The 22186-nt window shown below is 43.1% G+C and overlaps 1 protein-coding gene and 1 pseudogene across 3 annotated transcripts in view; both read right to left on the reverse strand.

Moving 5' to 3' along the window:
* Window positions 1-3353: 3353 nt before the first annotated feature.
* The window catches only part of MYO3A (myosin IIIA), a 256791-nt gene continuing 237958 nt past the window's right edge, over window positions 3354-22186 (reverse strand). For 2 of the 3 annotated variants that reach the window (XM_086714701.1, XM_086714700.1), the window contains 4 exons: window positions 16577-16683; window positions 8546-8586; window positions 7049-7192; window positions 3354-4018 (listed from right to left, as the gene is read on the reverse strand). In XM_086714701.1, the coding sequence (XP_086570827.1) occupies window positions 3901-4018; window positions 7049-7192; window positions 8546-8586; window positions 16577-16683 (410 nt within the window). In that variant the 3' untranslated portion in view covers window positions 3354-3900. Of the gene's footprint in view, window positions 4019-7048; window positions 7193-8545; window positions 8587-16576; window positions 16684-22186 lie in introns of those variants that run through there. The other variant, XM_086714702.1, reaches the window with a different exon arrangement.
* Window positions 10815-16509, reverse strand: LOC147579459 (protein ARV1 pseudogene; annotated as a pseudogene).

Consider the following 22186-nt stretch of genomic DNA (forward strand, 5'->3'; position numbering starts at 1 on the left):
TGATGGGAGAAAGACTGCTGATTGAGGCAATTAAAATCCATGCAGGAGCCTATCACCGAGGACCTCGGGTTGGGGAAAAAAATAATAAAGGGAATGGAAACTTCTTGGAGGGGGACGAGGGAGAGGAACTAGAGTCGTCAGGATTGACGGCTGATGGGGGATGGGATCGGGTCGTTTGGTGACCTTGGCCTGCGGAGGCGTGGAAGGTTTTGCTGCTTTCGTGTGACCAGAATCGATATGTGCGTGGGAGACCTGCATAGAGTTTCCAACTAGGCAATCTGAGCTTTCCAAATCCGAGGCGGAAAGAAGGCATCGCCTGCTGGGCCCTCGAGTCAGAGGGTCTCAAATCAATGATCTGTCCATCCCACCCTCCGAAAATCTAAATGATACCGGGGAATTGGAGGTGGGGTGGGGTGGGGGGCGAGATTCACTCTTTCTGAGGCCTGGTGAGAAGGGCTTTCTTCTTTCCCTAGAAAGTCAGAATCTCTCCTCTCTTACCATATCCTTTCTCTAAAAGCTGTTAAACAAAGGGAAGGCGTCCTGAGAGTTTGGGCCGCGTCGAGTTGGCGTTGCTTCCCCTTGATAGCGGAGGTCAGAGTCAAGTACACCTTGCGGGCTCCTGGGCTCTCAGAGAGAGTGCGAGGAAGACCCTGGTCGGGAAGGGTTGCATCCCGCCTTCTGCCGCGTGCATTCCCTTGGGCGAGCGTTATTCATTTCCACTCTGTTCATAAGCCCTTATTTCTCTGACTTCCTGAGTCAAGTTATTAAAGCTGCTGCCGAAGCAGAGACTCATCCTCAGTCTTGGCTCCCTCCCCTCGACCCTCACTTAAGGGCGTCGTGGGGCCCAAGGTGGCCGCATACAAGCCCAAATCCTGTGTCCCCGGACACGCGGGGGCCTGGTAAATTATTTCCATGAAGCTTTGTCTTCTTCTCACGTGCCCGAGCCGGGAGGAGTAGTAGGATCTTCACCGCGGCCTCGGAGCGGTGTCTGGGAATGGCGCTGGCCAGGTCCTGCGGTAGGCTTGGCGCAAAGCCCTAGGTGTTGAGAAGCCTGAATCGGGCTGCCAGTGCTTGGCGGGCGTGAACCCAGGCCTCAGTCTGGCCCCTCCGTCCGGCACCCTTGGCTTCAGTGGACCCAGGTAACAACGCCAGGGTGTAAAGCCTTCCTGGTTCGGCCGTATGCGCACGGGCAGGGAAGCTCCGCAGCTCTCGCTCCAGCAGCGCAGATGCGGGTCGGAGAGACTAGTTCTTTGTTTAAATTCACACCAAATCCTGCTAATGTTTTGCTTCAACCCACCAGCCTGGGGTTGCAGAACTATTCTGCTATGGATAAGTGGTCGAAAACATAAAGATTCTTTAAAACAAGAGTTCAAAACACAAATCTTCAAGGAAGAAACGGATTAAAATACAAGGCGGGTAGAAACCACAACACCTGCATTTAACTTTTTTTTTTTTTTAACGGGACTTAAAATCCTGCTGTTTAAACTGAATTAAATCCCGCAGCTCTGGAATACTTTGAATCTAATGGTGGTATTTACATTTTTTTATTTAACACACCCTACTTCAAATGCACTCAGGGATCTGATTTGTCTTTCCTTAACGTGGTCCCTCCCTAGACGGCAATTTGCTTCATAAAGACTTTCATTTCGCATAGGAGCCCACTCCCCCCACTCTTCGGTTTGGCGTTGGAGATAACAAAAGAGCTCGGGGAGGTAATAATTACAGTCATTAGTTCACAAAGGAGGCAGCCACCGAATGGGAAGGGGAGGCAGCCAGCGTTCAGGGGAAAAGCTTTCGAAGCCTCTTCCTCAAATAGGGGGTGGGTTGGGGTGGGGGTGGGGGGGATAAACCCAGGCTCCAGAGGATACCCTCCCGGGCAGGTTTCCTCGGTTGACCTATTTCTTGTCCGTGGTTTACCCAGAGATCGCATTGCAGGCCTACCAGTGAAGAATGTCCGGTACAATTTTCCCCTTGTGTCTTCCCAGTGCCTCAATGTCGAAGGACAGAAAGAAAAAAAGAAAAAAAGGAAAAAGAAAGAAAGAAAGAAAAGGAGATGTAAAAAAAAGGGAGAAAGAAAAAGAGAAAACAAAGAAACACAAAAGGAAAGGAGAAATAAAAACACTGAAACCTTTCACTAAGCGTTTCCCATTCCTTTAATCTCACTTAAAAAGTGGGTGGGGAGTTTAGGGAGGGAGCCTACTGCCTCCCAATCCAGAACCTAAGGGCCGGACTGCCAGGGCTCTGGTCTACACAGGCCACTTCAAAAGCTTTAAGAAGGGGCTTGCCTGGTAGCGACGCGGAGCTCAGCTTTGCGCCGCAAGGGCCTCGTGGTGGTAGGTGGTAGGTGGATGGGTAGGTTGCGGCGGAGGGACTCGGTTCACCTCGGGGTCCAGAATCCCTCTCTCCCCCTCGGCCGGGGTCCAGAATCCCTCTCTCCCCCTCGGCCGTATACAGTGCCCCGCGGCGCTGGTTTCACCGGTGCCTGAGCTAGGCCCAGCCTGCAGCAAGTCACAAACCAGCCGTCGGTCTGCAGGGCTGAGCCCCAGCGGAGGCCGCAAGGAGAACCCGGGGAAGGTGCAGGGCCTACAGCGCCCTTGAACTCTGAGCTCGATCCGGCCACTGTGGGAGGTTTCGCCTCTCGGGGGGTCTCCTCTGTAAAATGAAGAGGTTGTAGGAGCATCTCTGGGGGACCTTTCGGCGTCAACATTTTTGGTTGGAGAGTACTTAACTTCTGATGAGCAAGCGGCTAACGAACGTCCACCCGTCCTCACTCAATCCAGTCTTCTGGCTTCGGGCCCCGCACGCGAGGGACACCAGCAAGAGGAACAAGCCCTATCCCAGCCAGAACCCTCCTCCCAGTTCAGTCGTCCGTGAAATCACCTCGTCATCCTTCCGCGCGCTCTTCAGACCCCGTGGACAACGGAGGGTGTCAGTTCCATAGAAGGGCTCAACCCAGGTTCTAAACTAAGACGCCATCAACTGAGAAAAACCTCTCTGCCTACCCATTGCCCATCCCTCTTACATACGCCAAAATTTGGCGCCGAGATTGCCCCAAATCTTCAGACTAGAAGAACCTAAAAAGCCCAACAGTTAGCTCAGTGGTGGGACCAAAGGTGTGTGTGTGCGCGCGCGCGCGCAGTGTGTGTGTGTGGGGTTTGGGGATTTGTCTGCAGGTCACGTTTGCGCCGCAAGACTCAGGTTTTTAACTTAGTATGTTTGTTTGGGATGTCTGGAGGCGATGGAGGAGACAGAAGGCACCGTCACTTCCTTGCCTGGGCACCTGCACCCGCACAGGTGGACAGCAGGAGTCTAGCCCTAAAGGGGAATATGGCGTACCAGCCCCGAAAGCCACGGACTTTCCAAGGCACTTCCTTTATTTAATAACCTCAATAACCAAGGGAAGGGAAAGCGCGAGTTTGAGAAGGAGTTCATCTTCAAAGCTTCCCCCACCCTCGCCTCTTCTCCCACCGGGCTTTGTTTTACTCGCCCCTCCAGTGTCCCGCAGGCCTGGGAGGGCGGTTTCCAAGGAAAAAGGAATCTTTGAAGTCTTCCAAAATGAGAGAGGAGGGATCGGCGAGAGCTCAGGCGCAGTCGGGTCCACAGGAGTCTCAAATGAGTGAACAAAGAGATACACTGGGGGCCAGGGATAGGGATGCCCCAGCTGGCGGGCTGGTGGGAGTGCAGGGTGCCGGAGTGCCGAGACGCGGCATCCAAGGCTCTCACTTCTCCTCCTCCTTCGGTGAGGCTGGCCCTGACACTCGAGAGGCGAGCGCAGCGGGCGGCCCCTGCCATGGTCAGGGCCGGGGCATCAGCGCCTGGTCGTGCCAGCGCCCGGGCTTTGGCTCCTGCAACCCCGCAGTCTCGCGCACATTCCCACCGCGGTGGCCTCCGCCAGCCGGGCTACACCTGCTGCACGAGGCGCTGCCGCTGGGAGGTCTTGCGCAGGAGCCTCCTGTAGTCGTAGGGATTGGTTGCGGGCCCATTTTCCTCCAGCCCCTGGTTCTCCTCCGCCCAGCACCTGCAGTGAGACCCAGGGCCCGAAAGTCAGCGGCGCCAGAGCGCAGCGCAGCCCCGCCCATCCCGTTAGGCGGTTCTATTCCTCCCACTCCCCCCAACTACAGGCATTTAAGAAGGGCACATTCAAAACATCAGGAGAAAGGCCAAACGCAGCTGCATAATTTTCTCAGCAGATTTTCAATTTTCCCCAAGCAGACGGGGGGTGGGGGGTGGGGGGGGGAGGGTGACTGTGTTTGGATGACAGCTAAGTAAGGTGTCAGAAGGTGCAGTTGAGACAGGCGAGCTTCCTTTGGTTTGAAGTAACTCACAACCAATAAATAAATATTTTAGTACCTTAATTTTTAACCCATTTTATTCAAACAGGAAAATTCGAAGTGCCTAAATAGACAACCATCATTTCTCATCTTAAAACCACTCAAATGTTTCTCTCCAACACTCCTTCCAAACCTGATCAACCAGTTAGCTGTGGGTCCTGTCAGCTCTCTCAGTGAGGCTGTTGGGCCACCTTTCCCGAAGGTAGAGTTGGGAAACCCCACCCACTTTACCTCTAGATTCTGTAACTTGCCTGGAGAAGAAGGGTGCTCCCTATGCAGCCACATAGGTGCATTCATTTACTTATGTGGCACCTACTAAGTATTAGCCATTAGTGTAGGCTAAAGGTGAACAAAAACCCTCATTCCCATGGAGTTTAATCTAGTGTGGGAGAGGGCTATAGACAACCTTAATATGCCAGGTGGTGGCAGGTGCTATGTAGACAAGGCAGGCTAATGAGGAAAAACTGATGGTGTGTGTGTATGTGTGTACATAGGTGCATGTGTGTGTGTGTGTGTGTGTGTGTGTGTATACACAAGGTTACCTTGTTTATCTCTGTTAGATCTTTACTTTCTCTCTAGAGTCAAGCTCTTTGGTGACAGAGATTACATCACATGCACACTGTGTCCACCTCTTCCTCGAGCACCCGGCACAGGGCTTTGCACGGGGAGGCAATACAGGGTAGTGGTGAAAATCATGGACTTTCAACTCAAAAAGGCCTGTGTTCAAATTCTGGCCCCCTCACTTTTTATCTAGGTGACTTTGCAGTCATTAAACTTTTGAGACTTAGCCTTGTCATCTATATAACGGGGCAATGAGAGTGACTGCCTCACAAGGTTGCCATAAGGATGAAGTCAGTGCCCGGCACAATGGCCAGCCCGAAGGAAGCATTCAGCCAACACTAGCTTGTAGCATCCTCATTCTGGTGAATTCCAACTTCACATCCACAGGCACCGCTGGAACGCCAGAAGCTCAGGGATATGATATTTTTCCAGCAGATGTGTGTCTGTGGTTGGGGGAAGGCAGAGAATATACTAGAGAGGAGACAGGCTGGCTTCTTAAAATGGGAAGCAGGTAAGTCAGTGACAAACCTTGGGTTTTAATTCACTGACTCAATGTGGAACCTGGGGCAAGTCATTTAATCTTGCTGGGCACTCGGTAGTCTCCTATGTAGGACCCTGTGATTAGACTAGAGCATCTCTAAGTTCTGGCAATATGTTACAGTTCTTGATCTCAAGATGGAAGAAAGACATTTTCTTTGGAGACAAGGGTCAGAAATCAAGTAGATTCTGGAAAAGCAAATAAAGATGAAAAAGGCCACCATCTCCGGAGCCTCTCCCCTGTGGCACATCTGATGTTGAGTGCTTCACATACATAATTTCACTTAACCTCTATGACAACGTGGTGAGGCAGTTTTTAGTGAATCCTTTCCTAGATGTGGAAACAAGCTTAGAGAGGTCTGGTAATGTGAGCAAGGTCACTCGTCTACCAAGTGGCAGAATCAGGATCCAAATCTAAGACTCTCTGACTCTAAAGCACCAGGTCGCACTGCAAAAGAGACCGTGAGGGGTCTGAGTGCCCTGGGCTGACAGGACGTTCGCTCAGGATTTTGGCAAAACAGCTTTTCGTTGCCTGTCCTTATTCTGGTTTCTCTCTCACATACAATGTTTGCATTTTACTATGTGCCTTCACTTTCAAAACTTCACAAAGAATTTTTTCAGGGAAAACATTTGCAAAGTAGTAAGTGAGCAAAAATGGTTTGAGATACTTAATGTCAAGCAAAGTTAATGGCAAACTGAGAAATCAAATCCAAAATATATACTTCTATGTGAATCTTTCTTCCGGATACTTTTTGGTCTGACATTGCGGATTCTGAGAACATATACAGCATAACTGAGAAACCAGTAAGTGTTTAAAATTCCATTGGTTAGAACTTAAACACAGATTTTGACTTGTTGCCTGTTGCTTGTAATTAGTATGGCCATGTAATTTATCATCCGAAGTGAGGCACTTTTATTTTTTATTTACTTTTTTAAATGTTTATTTATTTTGAGAGAGAGAGACTAAGAGAGAACGAGGAGGGGCAGAGAGAAAGAGGGAGAGAGAGAATCCCAAGCAGACTCCCTGTTGTTAGCACAGAGCCTATTATGGGGCTTGATCCCATGAACCGTGAGTTCATTGACCTAAGCTGAAATCAATAGCCAGCTGCTCAACCGACTGAGCCACCCAGGGGCTCCCAAAGTGAGCTACTTTTAAAAGGGGGCTGCCATTGGGGCACCTGGGTGGCTCAGCTGGTTGAGCGTCTGACTCTTGATTTTGGTTCAGGTCATGATGAGATTGAGCCCCACGTTGGGCTCCATGTTGGGTGTGGCGCCTGCTTAAGATTCTCTCTCTCCCTCTCCCTCTGCTCCTCCCCTGCTTATGTTCTCTCTCTCCCTCTCTCTCAAAAATTAATAAAATAAAATAAAGTAAAAGGGAGTGCTACTAACAGTAACACCAAGAAAACAGGTATAAAACTGGGTTGTCTGAATACCTGACCATAATCCTTACGAGTTTACTTTAAGATAACATATCAATCTTTTTTAAAACATATCAATCTTAAGAGGCAACATTCAGTGAGAATATTTTGTTATAGTCCAAAGACAGAATGGCAGTGCTTTATAAATGGAACTGTGAGTAACACAGGGAACATGCTGTACCTTAGTAGGTAGCGTATTACCTTTCATCAGCATTAAAACATCGATGCTGGTGTTCTCTCTCTTGTCTTCGTTCTCTTAAGCTAGGGTTATGTTCCTTTGGTCCAGAACGACTAGGCAAAAATTCCTTATAATAGAAATCTTCCAAATCTAATAATTTCCCCTGACTGTAAATGAACACATAAACACATCATAGCTTCAGTCTACTTTTCTACTCAAACTTATAGGATATTGTTCTCTTCTTTCATTTAGTATAATTTAGGAGTAACAATTCATGTCAATAGAAACAAGAGAAGTCTTGAAATGCACAAAGACAGTATATACCATAAATTAAAAAAGAAAAAAAAGCCCTCATCTCTCACCTTTAAGAGAGCATTTTCCTGGTTTAATCTCATTCAACTTGGTACAAAATTAGTAGTTACTAGACAGGAGTGATTACAAAGTTCCAGTTTGGCCAGTCTAGGAGAGGGTTCATAACTGGCCCTTGGGCCACTCTGAGAAAACCTTACCTTTATGTATCAACACATAGCATTTTCCAATTTTCTCAGGCATCAGTTAAGTACATGGATGTACACAATGTTTCATGACCTTCTTACTTCCTTCACAGGTAACCTTCTGTCCTTTCCTTACCAGTGGCCTTTAGTGGGTTAATTTCTGGGCTAAATTTTAATTCCTACACATGGCATACACACAGAGGTGTGTCCGTGACCATTTTAATTCCTGGATTTACTCACATTAGTTCTGTGATGCTCAGTACCTGTGGTCTGATGGGACTTCATATGAGGTAAACAGATATAGGTCTAGAAAACTACCAAGCGTTACAGTGTTTCTGGGGAAAAGTGTTTTTCAAGTTACAGATACCAATTTACAAATGAGCTTTCAGAATGCCACCGATACATAAGTCAGGAGTTCAGTGTCCACTCATCTTAGTAGAAGAACCCTCAGTTGTTATTAGCACACTCTGGAAGTCAGTTAATTGAAATAGTGTTATAATGTTAAATTAGTAAAGTATTGGTGGGCTGAAATGTTATAGGAAATGGGGACTAGTGTGAATCTAAGTTGTCACACCTGCAGGTGACACAAACCTTATTTCCTGACAAATCCATAAACATTACAAGGAATGAGATTTAGCATGTGTCAAAGAACAGAAAGCAAAGGGGTTTGGGGAAAGAAAGTTCATGGACATGGGTGTGTTCCAATTTCCTGATCAAAACCAAGAAATGGACCAAGAAAAGCAAATTCTGAATTGGGACAGTACAATTCATTCACAAACTATTTGAGTTCTTAATGTATGCCTCATACTGTGCTAGCTCAACATATTTCCAATAGGTGATATCTTCTAAATTATATATAAACCACATATTCATCATATAAATGTATGAGAGCATGCTACTTTCCAAATCTACACATATGAAATAGGTGATTTTTAAAAAAATAGATGATTTTCAGTCATAATTTGAACACATGGATTTATATTTTGGTTTGATAAGATGACACTGAAATCTAGAAGTAATAATTACCTATCTTTCCTTGGTCTTCGTTTTTCTTCTTGGATTGACTTCTAAAAGCAATAGAAAAAAGTTAAAAATCAGGATATTATGATTAATGTAATGTAACCGATATAATTACTATATTAATATATAAATACATTTGTTCTTATAAAGCCAATTTGGAAATAAGCAAATGGACACAATGTTTTAAAAATCTAATGAAATATAATTCACTCAAATTTTATTAATTATGTATTTGTGATTATGTTTTTACCGGATTGCAAATAATCTTTGCATTCCATGCCGAAAAGAGCTTACCACACAGTGACCAGTATACACAAGATTACCTAAGGTCCATCTACCTATAAATGGGAAAAATTATGTCAGAATTCCTGGAAAACCCATCTCTCCATCACAAATGCGCTGTGCTTTAGGCAAGCTGATTAGGTGGCTTTGACATCTTGCTTATACGTCATCTTTGTCTGCTGGCAAAGCAGGTGGGTGGACAGTGAAGGCAGGTGCAATAGTCCACAAAAGAATGGAAGTGTGACTTACCAAGAGCCCATTTATGGTATAAAAGTAACAGACTAGAGGATACGTATGTTCATTTGTAAAATGTTTTCACGGTTGAGAATTTATGTATCAAGGCAGAAATTAGAATATGTAGGTCTAGATTTAATTAGATACCTTTTAATCAATACTTCAATCTGAACACTAACAAAATGGTACCTTACATACAAAGCAGTATCACCTTTTATATTGTAACATTAGTAATGCATTTCACTGTCAGCTGCCTCAAGATATTTGAGCTCACCTATTACATGTTGCAAGAGCATATGTGTCTTTTAGGCTGAGAGAACAAACAGGACACTCACCTTGAACAAGCTGAAGATACTGTAAGTGTGGAAACCCTAATGCAGATATCAAGTTGGCTGGCACCATAATAAAAATGGCAAGATAATAAAAATGGCAGCTGATAATGGTTTGTAAATATTGAGGGTTTTCTCCAGTATTTTTTAGGCACATTCATTTTTTCTCATGATTTAGCATTTGTAATACACTAAAATGTTGGATAAATCAAACAGTTCATGTTTCACTTATTCTTATTGGTTGGTATTTTAGTGGGTGGATGAGGTAGAAGGAATGCTTAAATGCATCAAGTCTGAGAGTGGACCATTCAAGAAGTAACCATGTTAAGGGGCAGGACATCAATTACATTCATGCCCTCCTTCTCATTTCCTATTACATTCCTGATCCAATGCCTTGGGCTGGGAGGTGCATACAAATAATTATATTACCACGATAGATACAATGGACCCCAGCAGTCTAGTCAATGATCCCTGGAACCCAGGTAGTATTTGTTGTGGTTGTTGTTGTTTTAATATGACAGAGGTCCTTCCTCCTTGATCTGTTATCTGAAAAAAAAATGTCTCTTGTTCTCAGTAACAATTTTCTATAATCCAAAGTTATGCTTAAATGATTGGCACTATGTTGAGTGACAGAGGTCCCCTTTATACCACCACAAATCAAATAACGTTCTGCCCTTGAATTTGCAAGCTGGTAAGGACCATTTTTTATTCTGGACCAGCATTTCCCTCTGGGAAATGGTGTATATAATTTGGTTCCCAGTTACAGGAATTCTTAGAAGAGGAAATACAGTCCGGTCTTCTGCTTTATTTCACTCTTGCCTGTGCTAGAATATTCCAATGAAATGTAATTCATTAATATATTTTCCCCAAAATTATTTAAGGTGGTTTATCACGGAAGCAATTACACAACTAAGGTGATAAAGTAGAAGTTGTAAATGAGGAACAAAGAGGTCAAGAGTGTGTTAGGATGGGGCCTTACATTTGTCTTAGTGTCCTGGCAGCTGGTGCCAAAAGGGAGGTACGAAACTGTACCCTCAAGGGAGAGGACTGAATACTAATTTTACCACCTGGGACTTTATATTAGTGGCGTTTATTGCTAAGACAAACAATGTTTTCAATTATAGTTTTTTTAAAATTTATTTTTATTTATTTATTTCGAGAGAGACAGAGACAGCGTGAGCAGGGGAGGGGCCGAGAGACAGGGAGAGAGAGAGAATCCCAAGCAGGCTCCATACTGTCAGTGTAGAGCCCGATGTAGGGCTCGAGCCCATGAAACCATGGGCTGAAACCAAGAGTCAGACGCTTAACGACTGAACCACCCAGGCACCCCTCGACTGTAGTTTTGAAATTATAAATCACTGACTTGAAATTTGAAATGAAAATAGAGAAGTAAATATCCTGTCAGTTTCTTATAGAACTGAAGAAGAGAGAGAGAGAGAAGGGGTACAAGGAGAAGATATTCTGGGGAGGGTATTTCTTGAGGAGGACTTTGGAAGTCAGAGGTCTTCGCCCGCTGGACTCTGAAGAACCTGTTTCTCAGTTAGCTACACGACAGCCCCTCCCCCCCACTTGACGCAAAGAAATACGTTTATGACAGAACTTAAAAATTCACATCCGTATATCACTCGGTGATCAAAAAGAATGAAATCTTGCCATTTGCAACATGGATGGAACTAGAGTGTATTATGCTAAGCGAAACAAGTCAGAGAAAAATAAATATCATATGATTTCACTCATATGTGGAATTTGAGAAAACAGAGGAACAAAGGGGAAATGAAGGAAAATAAGATAAAAAGAGAGAAGGAAGCAAATCATAAGAGACTTTTAAATATAGAGAACAAATTGAGGGTTGGTGGAGGGGAGGTGGGTAGGGGCTGGGCTAAATGAGTGATGGGCATTAAGGAGGGCACTTGCTGGGATGAGCACTGGGTATTGTGTGTAAGTGATGAATCATTGAACTCTACTCCTGAAATCATTATTACGCTGTTATGTTAACTAACTTGGACTTAAATAAAATTAAAAAATAAAAAATAAAAAAAGGAAGAAATAGAGTAAAATAAAATTCATATTTGCTACATTCTGGTGGATACAATCTTACATTCCTTTTGGAAAAACACTAACACTTTATTTACTTAGGGGGACTCACAAGGATGAAGAAAGTAGCCAAAACATAGAAGGAAAAAAACCCCACACTGGAGCGGCCCAATTACCTACCCCTACTACCTACCTATCAGTTTCGGAAAGGTCCTGGAGAAAAGAGTAAAACCAGAAGGACCTTTGATGGGACTGTGTTTAGTTACTCATTTTGTGAGGGAACTGTTGGCCCCGAGTCACTTTTTGTGATGGCTGCACAGCTCTGCGAGCTGGAGCAGGCACCGAGGGCGGAAACAGGGCGTGCGTGCTCCGCCCAGGTCCTCTGGGCATGCTTCTTAGGCTCAGCTCATCCTGATTTTGGACACAAGGATAGCAACATCTGCTAGATATAAGAGATTAAGAGCATCAACTCTCAGAAGAGTGCTGGTGTTGATTTAAGGCAGAAAATGAAGCAGGGCCAGGAGAATGCAGAGAGATGGGGTGCTACCTCATAAATCTAAATAAATCCAAACGTTTTTGCTCCGTACATTGGCCTTGGGTCATCAAGAAAAGGTTTAACATGTGTAGTATAATAGAAATTTATTTCTATTTCTAAATTTCTAGATTTCTGAAATAGAAATAATTTTAGAGTTTCATGAATGCCATTTGAAATTACAGAAAGTGGGGTTTTTTTTGAAACATAGATCTTTTCATGTGCACGTTATGAATTCATGTTCCTTCTTCAATTCAAATGCTTACCTGAAGTTGTGTATAAATATAAATCTTCACTTGTTGCATACCTCATTCCCTACAGCAACATTCCCTGTGTCCTTGTGTATCTGTATGTGGTTTGGCTGTTTCTTACATGGTTGGGGGGGGTTGGGTGAGGTGTAGCAGTTTTAGGGGTTTTCAATGCCATAACCATTGCTTTCTTTTTCAGGAAGTGTACCCAAATCTTTGCTTCATTTTGTTCAACAGAAATGAGGAGCCTGGTTTGGATTTTAGGTCTTCTCTATTTTGGTTGCAGTGGGTCATGCGACAGATAATATTAAGAATACAAGTCTTCAGCAAGTCTGGAGATTTATAGATGGCACAATCACTTCCTACACATCCATGGTGCTTTCCACCAGTAAGCCGCTCAGGATGGCCAAGGGGAGCTTTCATTTGATATTCAGGGTCAGTCTAACTGCCTGAAAATTTAATATTACGACAAATATTTTAATGAGTCTGAGGCACAGGAGTGTGTGGTCATGTTCCTAAATGACGGCTGCAATCAGCAAGAGTTTTCCATTGCTAGACGATAATCGTGCTTTCAGCAGCAACACGAAAATGAAGTTGGGTTTATTTGTTTTTTCACTGTCATCAGTTGGTGGTTGTACCCACAGGAAAGTAAAGATGCCAATAAAAAAGGCGATTTGTTCTAGTGAAACAATTGCAAACATTCTATGGAAATCCCGCTCCACGATGGAGTCGTCAGGATCAGTGTTCTGGTCTGAATCCTGAAGCGGCCACCGCCTCAGGTACACTTCACAAAGCAAACAAAATATGCAGAGTTTCCCAGGTGTGTTTATTTTAGTCCTGAAAAGAATTCATCTGTAGGTCTGGGCTTTGCATAAAATGGCATTAGTCAAGATGATAACAGGATCATACTCAATATTTGCCTACAGGTGTCTGGTAGGATTCGCAGATGGCTATCTTCAGCACTCCGTGGTTATGGTCTCGGCACTACTCCTTGACCTCTTGGTTGCATTCAGTGCTCCTGTACTGGCAGGAGGCTGCGGCAGCAGGAGGAGTGGGCACCACCCCATCCATGTTCCCCTTGCCCGCCGCCACCCTTTCTGTGTTCTTGCCTGGCCATAGCCCACTCTGCCCACAGGTGCCCATTTCCATGCAACTACAGCCCAGCTAAAATTATAGACAGTGTTTTGATGGTTCAAGGGCATGGGCCCTATCACAGCTACAGATCCCACTATGTGTAATGACCCAAATTTGGATAAGGGCCAGATAAATAGGAATGCATGGTGTGCTGTCATTTATACTAATCTTCTGGTTTTCCATGTTTTATTTTTCACTGAAGCCACAGATTTCAAGAGTCATGGCTATAAACAGAATTCCAGTCACTAGTAATTTGAGATCTATCAAACCCTTTATATTCATTTAAAAAAAGAATAGTACAAAAGTGAAGTAAACTTCTTGAGGGCAGGGACTCATTTGTGAGGCTCAGAATCTGTTGTATGATTCTCACTGAAAGGGTGGTTGTTAGCAATGGACATTTCACCTTATCTCAAGCTCTTATAAATTCTCATATCGAGGATGGCGTCTGTTGTCGAAGCCCTCATGGTCAATTGTCATTTGAGATGTAGTTAATAAAGGTCACTGAGCATCATTTACCACTTATATTCAGGGTTAATAGGGAATGTCTAGTAATTTCTAATCTTGTTCTCTGCTCTTCTCTCTATTTAACTACATAAACAAATGTCAGGCTATCTACTTCCTTCTGGGGGAGGGCAGTGTAGAAAAAAATCTGTAATCAAGATTTTTATCAAGTAACAGCCCAATGCAGCTATCTGGAATTTTCACTTCCTTAATTTACTTCTAGTTGTATTTTACTCAAATTTCATTGCATTCATTTGTGCCACGAATACTTATTGCATGCATACTATGTGGCAGGCTAAATGTAAGGGCAAACTCCTTGACCTCACGGAAACCACATCAATCACTCTTTGGTGGGATACAGCATGGTGACAGGGAAGTATGGGCCACTTAGGAAGGACACAGGAAAAGCTCCTTTGGGATTTGGGAGTGTTAGGAAGGCTTCCTGAAGAAAAAGACATGTAGGCTGGGACGTTTTGTCCCCAGAAAGTGAGAATAGAAAAAGAAGTGGGTTTTAGTCTGAGGACAGAGCATGTTCAGGGACAAATGCCTATGGACAACGTGAAGAACAGGTACAGGCTAACAGGAGGGAATGGCTGTAGTGGAGAGTAAGGAGGGGTGAATGAGTATAAGGAGGTACAGGAAGGTAAAGGAAAGGTAAGCAAGGCCCTGATATTGCCCAGCCCCTCTACCACAGGACACTAGGAAGTGATTACAAGGTTTTCCATCAGAGGGGTGGCATGATCAGACGTTAATTTCAAGAACACAACTCTAGCTACCATGTGAAAGATGCATGAATGAGAAGGGGAGCAAAACAAGAAAAAAGTAAGAGGAGGGATGCAGAAATATCAAGTAGAAATGCTGGCCTGAGGAGGCTGTGGGCTGAGGATGTGGAGAAGAACAGAAATTCAAGAGATATGAGAGTAGATTCTTGGATATGCTAGATGAGAAAGGGGAGGAGTCAGGATAATATTCCGATTACTAGTTTATAAAAAGTCAGTCATTCATTCACAGAGACCATGTGCGGCACATTTATATTTATATGAAACGTTCAGAATAGGCAAATCTAACAGAGACATAAGGTAGATTAGTGGTTACTTGTGGCTGGAGGGTGTGGGTGGGGAATGACTGCTAATGGGCATGGGGTTTCTTTTTGGGGTGATGACAATGTTCTAAACTTGATTGTGGTGATGGTTGTACATCCCTGAATATAACGACAACCATTTAGTTGTCTATTTTAGATAAGTGAATTGTATAGCATGTGACATATCTCAATAAAGCTGTGTGTGTCTGTGTGTGTGCGTGCACGCATGCACATGCAGATGGACAGATGCCTATGTGCACCCATGTAGAGGATGTAAAACAAACATTAGCCAGTTTGACATTTGAGTGTGGAGCTAGAGAGAGAGATATAGCCAGAGATAGACTCAGGAATCAGTAGAACTGAGGTCATGAGATTGTCCAAAGGTAAAGAGAGGGGAAGAGAGCCCAAGATTGAACTCTAGGCAACACCAAGGTGGAGAGGAGCCTTCCAAAGACAATGGAGAGAAACCACCAGAGAGAAGGGAAGAGGAGGAGACCGTTTGACTTCAAAAGCAAGTGGGAGCTCCATCTTCTGCCCAGGAGCTGGGAAACTTAATTCCAATTGGTGGGAAACATTCTGTGGGTGCAGTGGGGGAACGGAGAACCGGTGCTCTCTCTCTGCGGCAGTGGGAGTGGAAAAGTGAATAAGTATTGCAGAAGGAAGGACCAGCAGGTGCAAAGGACTGAGGGGCATGAGAGAAAGGCACTCGCTGGCAGGGTTTTAGAAGTTAACTGTGGCTAAGTGGACATGGGGAGCCTGGAGAGGGGGCTGAAGAGTAGTCCTGGGTCCAAGGAGGAGGTCCTCCACAGCATATGGACTTTGCGCTGAAGGAACTGCCAAGCTATTAGAGGGATCATCAAGGGAGGAGCACAATCACAAGACGGTTTAGAGAAACATTTTGATAGGGGCTGAAGAAGCTGAGCTTGGAAGCCTGAAATATTCTAGGTGGGGGATAATGATGGTCTAACGTAGAGTGCTGCCTATGAGGTCAGAGGCAGGGCATGAATAGGAGTGAGCCTTGGTCGGTAGAAGCCATACTTTAGAGCAACAGATTGGATGTCAGGAATGAGAGAGAGTGAAAGATCCAGGATGACTCCCATGTTCTTGGTCTGGGTCACCAATGGATGATGGTGGCATTTGCAGAGAGCAGGAACAGGAGAGGAAGGGCAGACTGGCAGGGGTGGGGCCAGTGAGGCCTCATGTTACAGGGAGTGAGCAGGAGTTGTGCAGTCAGAAGACTTCGGTGTAGCTAAAGACCCCAATAGCTATGGAGTGCCTACCTGGGTAGGTAGTCCCGACCAGTGAGATGGGGACACCACCTTAAGGGCTATTCATAGGATTAGATGTCAGAGTGTATATGAACACCTCTAGTGCTAGAATTTAAAAGGTGCTCAAGTAAACGTCTCTTTCTTCCTCTTTTCCTTTCTTCTTCTTTCCCTAAAACTTGCCTTTTGACCCAAAGTCCCTCTCTGCAGAGCTCCTGTTCTGATGCACTTCTCTTTCTGGGTTGGTATTTGCATCTCAGCTCAATTAATAGGCCAGCAGAGAAGACTACTGGAGGACAGGGGGTTTACAGGACTGTAGGAGAGGCCTGGACCATGTGCAAGAGGGGCTTTAGTGGCTGCAATGGCTCCCATCTGATGGTAAGAGTGAGCCACTTACATGTAGTAGATAATAGTATGTGGAGTCCTCAGGGTTATTTAATGTTTTGGGTTTCCGGGGCCGTCTTGGGGGCCTCAATATTTTTGGCTCTTCTTCTTTAGAGATACCTACAAGAAAGGTGATCATAAACAAGTATTCAATTACAAAGACTGTTATCAAGCAAGTTTTCCTTTTGGGGTAAATAAGAAATTACTTACACACAACTGGGGCTCAAGCTGGGAGAAAGAGGAAATACCTTTGCGCCCCCAACCAACCCTTATCATATTTCTTACCCTGTGTTCCTTCTGATTGTCTGGTGGTCTGGGGCTTTGAGAGGTAAGGGAAAGGAAAAAAGGGGAAGAAAAGAAATGCATGCCTTGGTAGTATGGAATAGTGTGCAGCAGTTCAGAGGATGAAGGGGAGAGGAGTCAGAGCTGCCAGAAAAATCTTTAAAAAGGAGTATTATGCCGGGGCGCCTGGGTGGCTCAGTTGGTTAAGCATCCGACTTCGGCTCAGGTCATGATCTCACAGTCCGTGAGTTCGAGCCCCATGTCAGGCTCTGTGCTGACAGCTCAGAGCCTGGAGCCCCTTTCAGATTCTGTGTCTCCCTCTCTCTCTGCCCCTCCCCTGTTCATGCTCTGTCTCAAAAATAAATAAATGTTAAAAAAAAATTAAAAAAAGGAGTATTATGCCAATTATTTAAAGAAGAGTTAATACCTATTTTTCTTAAACTATTCCAAAAAATAGAAAAGGAAGGAAAACCTCCAAATTCATTCTATGAGGCCAGCATTACCCTGATACCCAAACTAGATAAAGACATCACAAATGAAAAGAACTACAGGCCAGTTATCTCTGATGAACACAGATGTAAAAATCCTCAACAAAATACTATCAGACTGAATCCAACAATACAGTAAAAAAATAATTCACCACGATCAACTGGGATTTATTCCTGGGCTGTAAGGGTGGTTCAATATTCACAAATCAATCGCTGCAATACGTCACATCAATAAAAGCAAGTATAAGAACCATATAATGATTTCAATAGATGCAGAAAGAGCATTTGACCAAGTACAGCATTGATTCATGATAAAAACTCTCAACTAAGTAGGTTTAGAGGGAGCATATTCTTAATGTAACAATGGTCACATATAAAAAATCCACAGCTAATATCATCCTCAATGGGGAAAAAGTGAGCTTTTCCTCTAAGATCAGGAACAAGACAAGGATGTCCATTCTCACCACTGCTGTTCAACATAGTACTGCAAGTCCTAGCCACAGCAACCAGACAACAAAAAGAAATAAAAGGCATCCAAACTGGCAAAAGAGAAGTAAAACTTTCACTACTTCCAGATGACAGGATACTCTCTGTACAAAACCTGAAAGACTCACCAAAAAAATGCTAGAACTGATAAACGAATTCAGTAAAGTTTCAGGATACAAATCAATGTACAGAAATCTGTTGCATTTCTGTACACCAATGATGAAGCAGCAGAAAGAGAAATTAATAGAAATCAATCCCATTTATGATTGCACTAAAACTAATAAGATACCTAGGGATAAACCTAAACAAAGAGGTAAAAGACTTGTACTCTGAAAATTATAAAACAGTGATGAAAGAAACTGAGGAGAACACACAAAAAATGGAAAGACATTCCATGCTCATGGATTAGAAGAACAAATATTGTTAAAATGTCTACTATCGAAAGCAATCTACACATTTAATTCAATCTCTATCAAAATACCAATAGAATTTTTCACAGACCTAGAACAAATAATCCTAAAACTTGTATGGAACTACAAAAGACCCTGAATAGTCAAAGCAACCTTGAAAAAGAAAAGCAAAGTCAGAGGCATCACAATTATATACTTCAAGTTATCTTACAAAGCTGTAGTAATCAAAACAGTATGGTACTGGCACAAAACCAGACACATAGATCAATGGAACCCAGAATTATAGGGTCATTTAATCTTTGACAAAGCAGGAAAGAGTACTCAATGGGAAAAAGATGGGAGAAGATATTTGCAAGTGACATATCTGATAAAGAGTTAGTATCCAAAATATATCTAAAACTCAACACCCACAAATGAATAATCCAATTAAAAATGGGCAGAAGACATGAATAGACATTTTCCCTAAGAAGACATAGAGACGGCCAACAGACACACGAAAAGATGCTCAACATCACTTACCATCGGGGAAATGCAAATCAAAACTACAATGAGATATCACCTCATACCTATCAGAATGGCTAAAATCAACAACACAAGAAACAGCAGGTGTTAACGAGCATGTGGAGAAAGGAGAAAAGAGAAAGGAGAACTTTCTTGCTCCGTTGGTGACAATGCAAACTGGTGTAGCTGCTCTGGAAAACAGTATAGAGTTCCCTCAGGAAGTTACAAATAGAACTACCCTACCATCCAGCAATTGCACTACCGGGTATTTACTGGAAGAATGCAAAAATACAAATTCAAAGGGACACATGCGCCCCCTGATGCTTATAGCAGCATTATTTACAATAACCAAACTATGGAAACAACCAAGTGTACATTGATAGACAAATGGATAAAGATATCTTTCTATATCTATATCTATATCTATATCTATATCTATATCTATATCTATATCTATATCTATAGCTAGATAGATATAGATTTAATTGACTACTACTCAGCCATAAAAAGGAATGAAATCTTGCCATTTGCAATAATATGAGTGGAACTAGAGAGTATTATGCTAAGCAAAATAAGTCGTTCAGAGAAGACAAATACCATATTATTTCACTTACATTGGAGTTTAAGAAACAAAACAAATGATAAAAGGAAAAGAGAGAGAGAGAGAGAAAGGCAAACCAAGAAATGGATTCTTAACTACACAGAACAAACTGATGGTTACCAGGGGGGACGGTGGGAGGAGTGAAATAGGTGATGGGGATTAAGAAGTGCACTTGTGATGAGCACCAGGTGCTGTATGGAAGTGTTGAATCACTATATTGTACCCCTGAAATTAATAGTACGCTGTATGGCAACTAACAGGAATTTAAATAAAAACTTTAAAAAAGGGCATTATACCAATAGAATCTTGCTGTGATTCCCCCAACCACCAGCCTTACACAGTGACTCATCTGTCTAAGCACTGCACATTCTCCACTTCAAGGACCATCTCCTATGTTACGCCCAAACAAGAACACAGCTCATTTTCAGGCTTGACTCCCTTATAAATGTAGAACCTCAAACTATTCAAATCTTCAGACCTAACTTTAAAAACCTTTACCAAGAAAGAATAAAGTTTGTTGTCTTTTTCTACTCTGTCAGTATAGCCAAATTCTCAAAGCCGTAGCAACATCATCAGAGCTTCTGACGATCTGTATACTTGGCTTCACATTTATAGAGCTAATGAGCCTCTCCTGAAGTATTTCTGTCTGTTTTGACCACTGCATCCCCTGACTGCACTTGTGCAGAAATGTCCGTTCAATGGATATGTCAGAATCAGGGTGGGAGTAGAGTATGGGTGCTTATTGGAGAATGACTTATATTCAACATACACCTGAGCATACATTTCTTAGCTGGGCTTAAAGGCAGTTATAGATCATTATGTCGTATAATACAGGGGCAGGAATGATTCCTAATCTAGATGTAGAAACACAGAGAAACTGAATTTCTCCAAACTATGCTAACCAAATCAAGTCCAACAGAATCAAATCAATGAATATCTATACTATGTGTTAACAACCGTGACTGGTAGTGCCGATCAGTTTTAACCGGGATAGAGACTCACACAGATGTCTACCTTCCTAGTCTCATGTCCAATGTACTAGGTGAACCTACAGCATTCATATTCTCACGTAATCCAGCTCATTCATTTCAAGATCTATGGGAAATTGCTGGATGACACAGATCAGCTAGCTGTGAGTATTTCAGAGAGGTGTAATGCATGGAGCAATCAGAGAAACATGAAATGTTACATATGACAACCAGACGTTCCTGTTCTCTTTCAAATAAGACAAAACAACACGAAATCTTTGTTAATGAGACCATGCTAATAGAGATTAGTAATAGACTAGAAGAGTGAAACCATTCTCCAACCAAACTCTGCACATTATTTCTGCATCACCTTCTGTTCTCTCTTTCCCTTCTTCTTCACAGGAATAGACAGAGGAGGTGGAGGGAATCCAAATATCTGAGCCCTGTCTGATCCTGTCCTAGACTGTCCCAGGCACAAGGAAAGACAGTAAAAGCTGGATTCTTGCCACCACTTCAAGTGATGGTCTTTTTATTTTTTTCTTTCTCTTTGCTAATCATCTCTCTCAGTGCTGATTAAAAAGCTTCCATGGCTCTTGCAAAGTCTTACCATTTTAAAATGTATTGGTGATATCCACTTATATTATTCATTTGAGTCTGAATGGCAAAAAACATAAAAATATAGTATGGGGTTATTATGTTTTTAGAAGCATGAAACTGATCTGTGACTACATTTTAACTTGACTTTAATGTTATTTAGAGTCCGAATTGAAATATCAGAGGATTACTATTGTAACAGAAATTAATCAAACTGAAGGTGGCAAAGAATCTGAATAAGTGCCAGGGGAGTGGAAAACAAAACAGATTCTGGGAATAAACAGAGTCTTGCTCTTAGCTCCATTGTCTCACCAAATGTTCCCCCATTCAATCTGATTTCTATTACCAAAACTATTGAAACTGCCTTCTAGAAAGTCAAGGGTGACCACTCTATTGACAAATACAAAGGCCCTTTATCTGTCCCTCTATGGCTGACTTCTTCATCATTTAACATTATTGACCATCCCTGGCCTTCATGGCTGAGGATGAGGTTTCTGAAGAGGACACCCCTTCTCTTATTTACCACTGTATTCCTGGCACATGAGGAAGTGCTCGACAGATAGGTCCTTAAGAAAATTTTGCTGGATGAGTAAATAATCGCTTTGCCTCCTAGACTGAATCACTCCCCTCTTTGTTTCTTGAATTTCCCACAGGGTACTCAATACTGATGACTGTCTGATACCCAGCTCATGTTGGGTGTTCTCACCCTGTCAGAGCTCCTGCCCCAATTTCTCATCTCCTATTCAGTACTTCCATCTCAAACTCTCAGGCTCAAATGAACCGGTGGTCACTTTTCTTCTCCATCTAGGATTCTGTATACCACAAGCTTAATGGCCTGGCACCATTGTTTCTGCAGCTCTCCCCCCAACCCCAGCAAATACTGATACCACCTTTGCCTTATCCCTCTTGTTCCTTTCCTATAAACAAACCATCATCAATCAACTTCTGTCATTTTTTTTGATACATTTTTTGACATGTCTAATATTCACCCACAATTTCTTCTTGTCTACCATTGCTACCACTCTGGGCTAAGCTTCTCATTTAATAATTGTGGCAGAGTCTTAATCTGTTCTCCATGCTTCATCTCACAAATGAAGACCAGACTTCTCTTCCTTAAATATCATGTTAATTACGAAGTTTCATTTCCCAGAAATTTATGATGCTTTTTTTGCTACTTTGATTAAGGCTAAACTTCTCCTAAATCCAGATTACTTACAATCTCAGCAGTTCCGATTTTATCACCCGCTTCTCCCCAGCACGAACTATCTCCTCTGGTCGACTTACCTCACTGGA

Source organism: Puma concolor, chromosome B4, assembly GCF_028749965.1.
Source record: "Puma concolor isolate L17-30 chromosome B4, mPumCon1.1.hap2, whole genome shotgun sequence".
Lineage (NCBI taxonomy): Eukaryota > Metazoa > Chordata > Mammalia > Carnivora > Felidae > Puma > Puma concolor.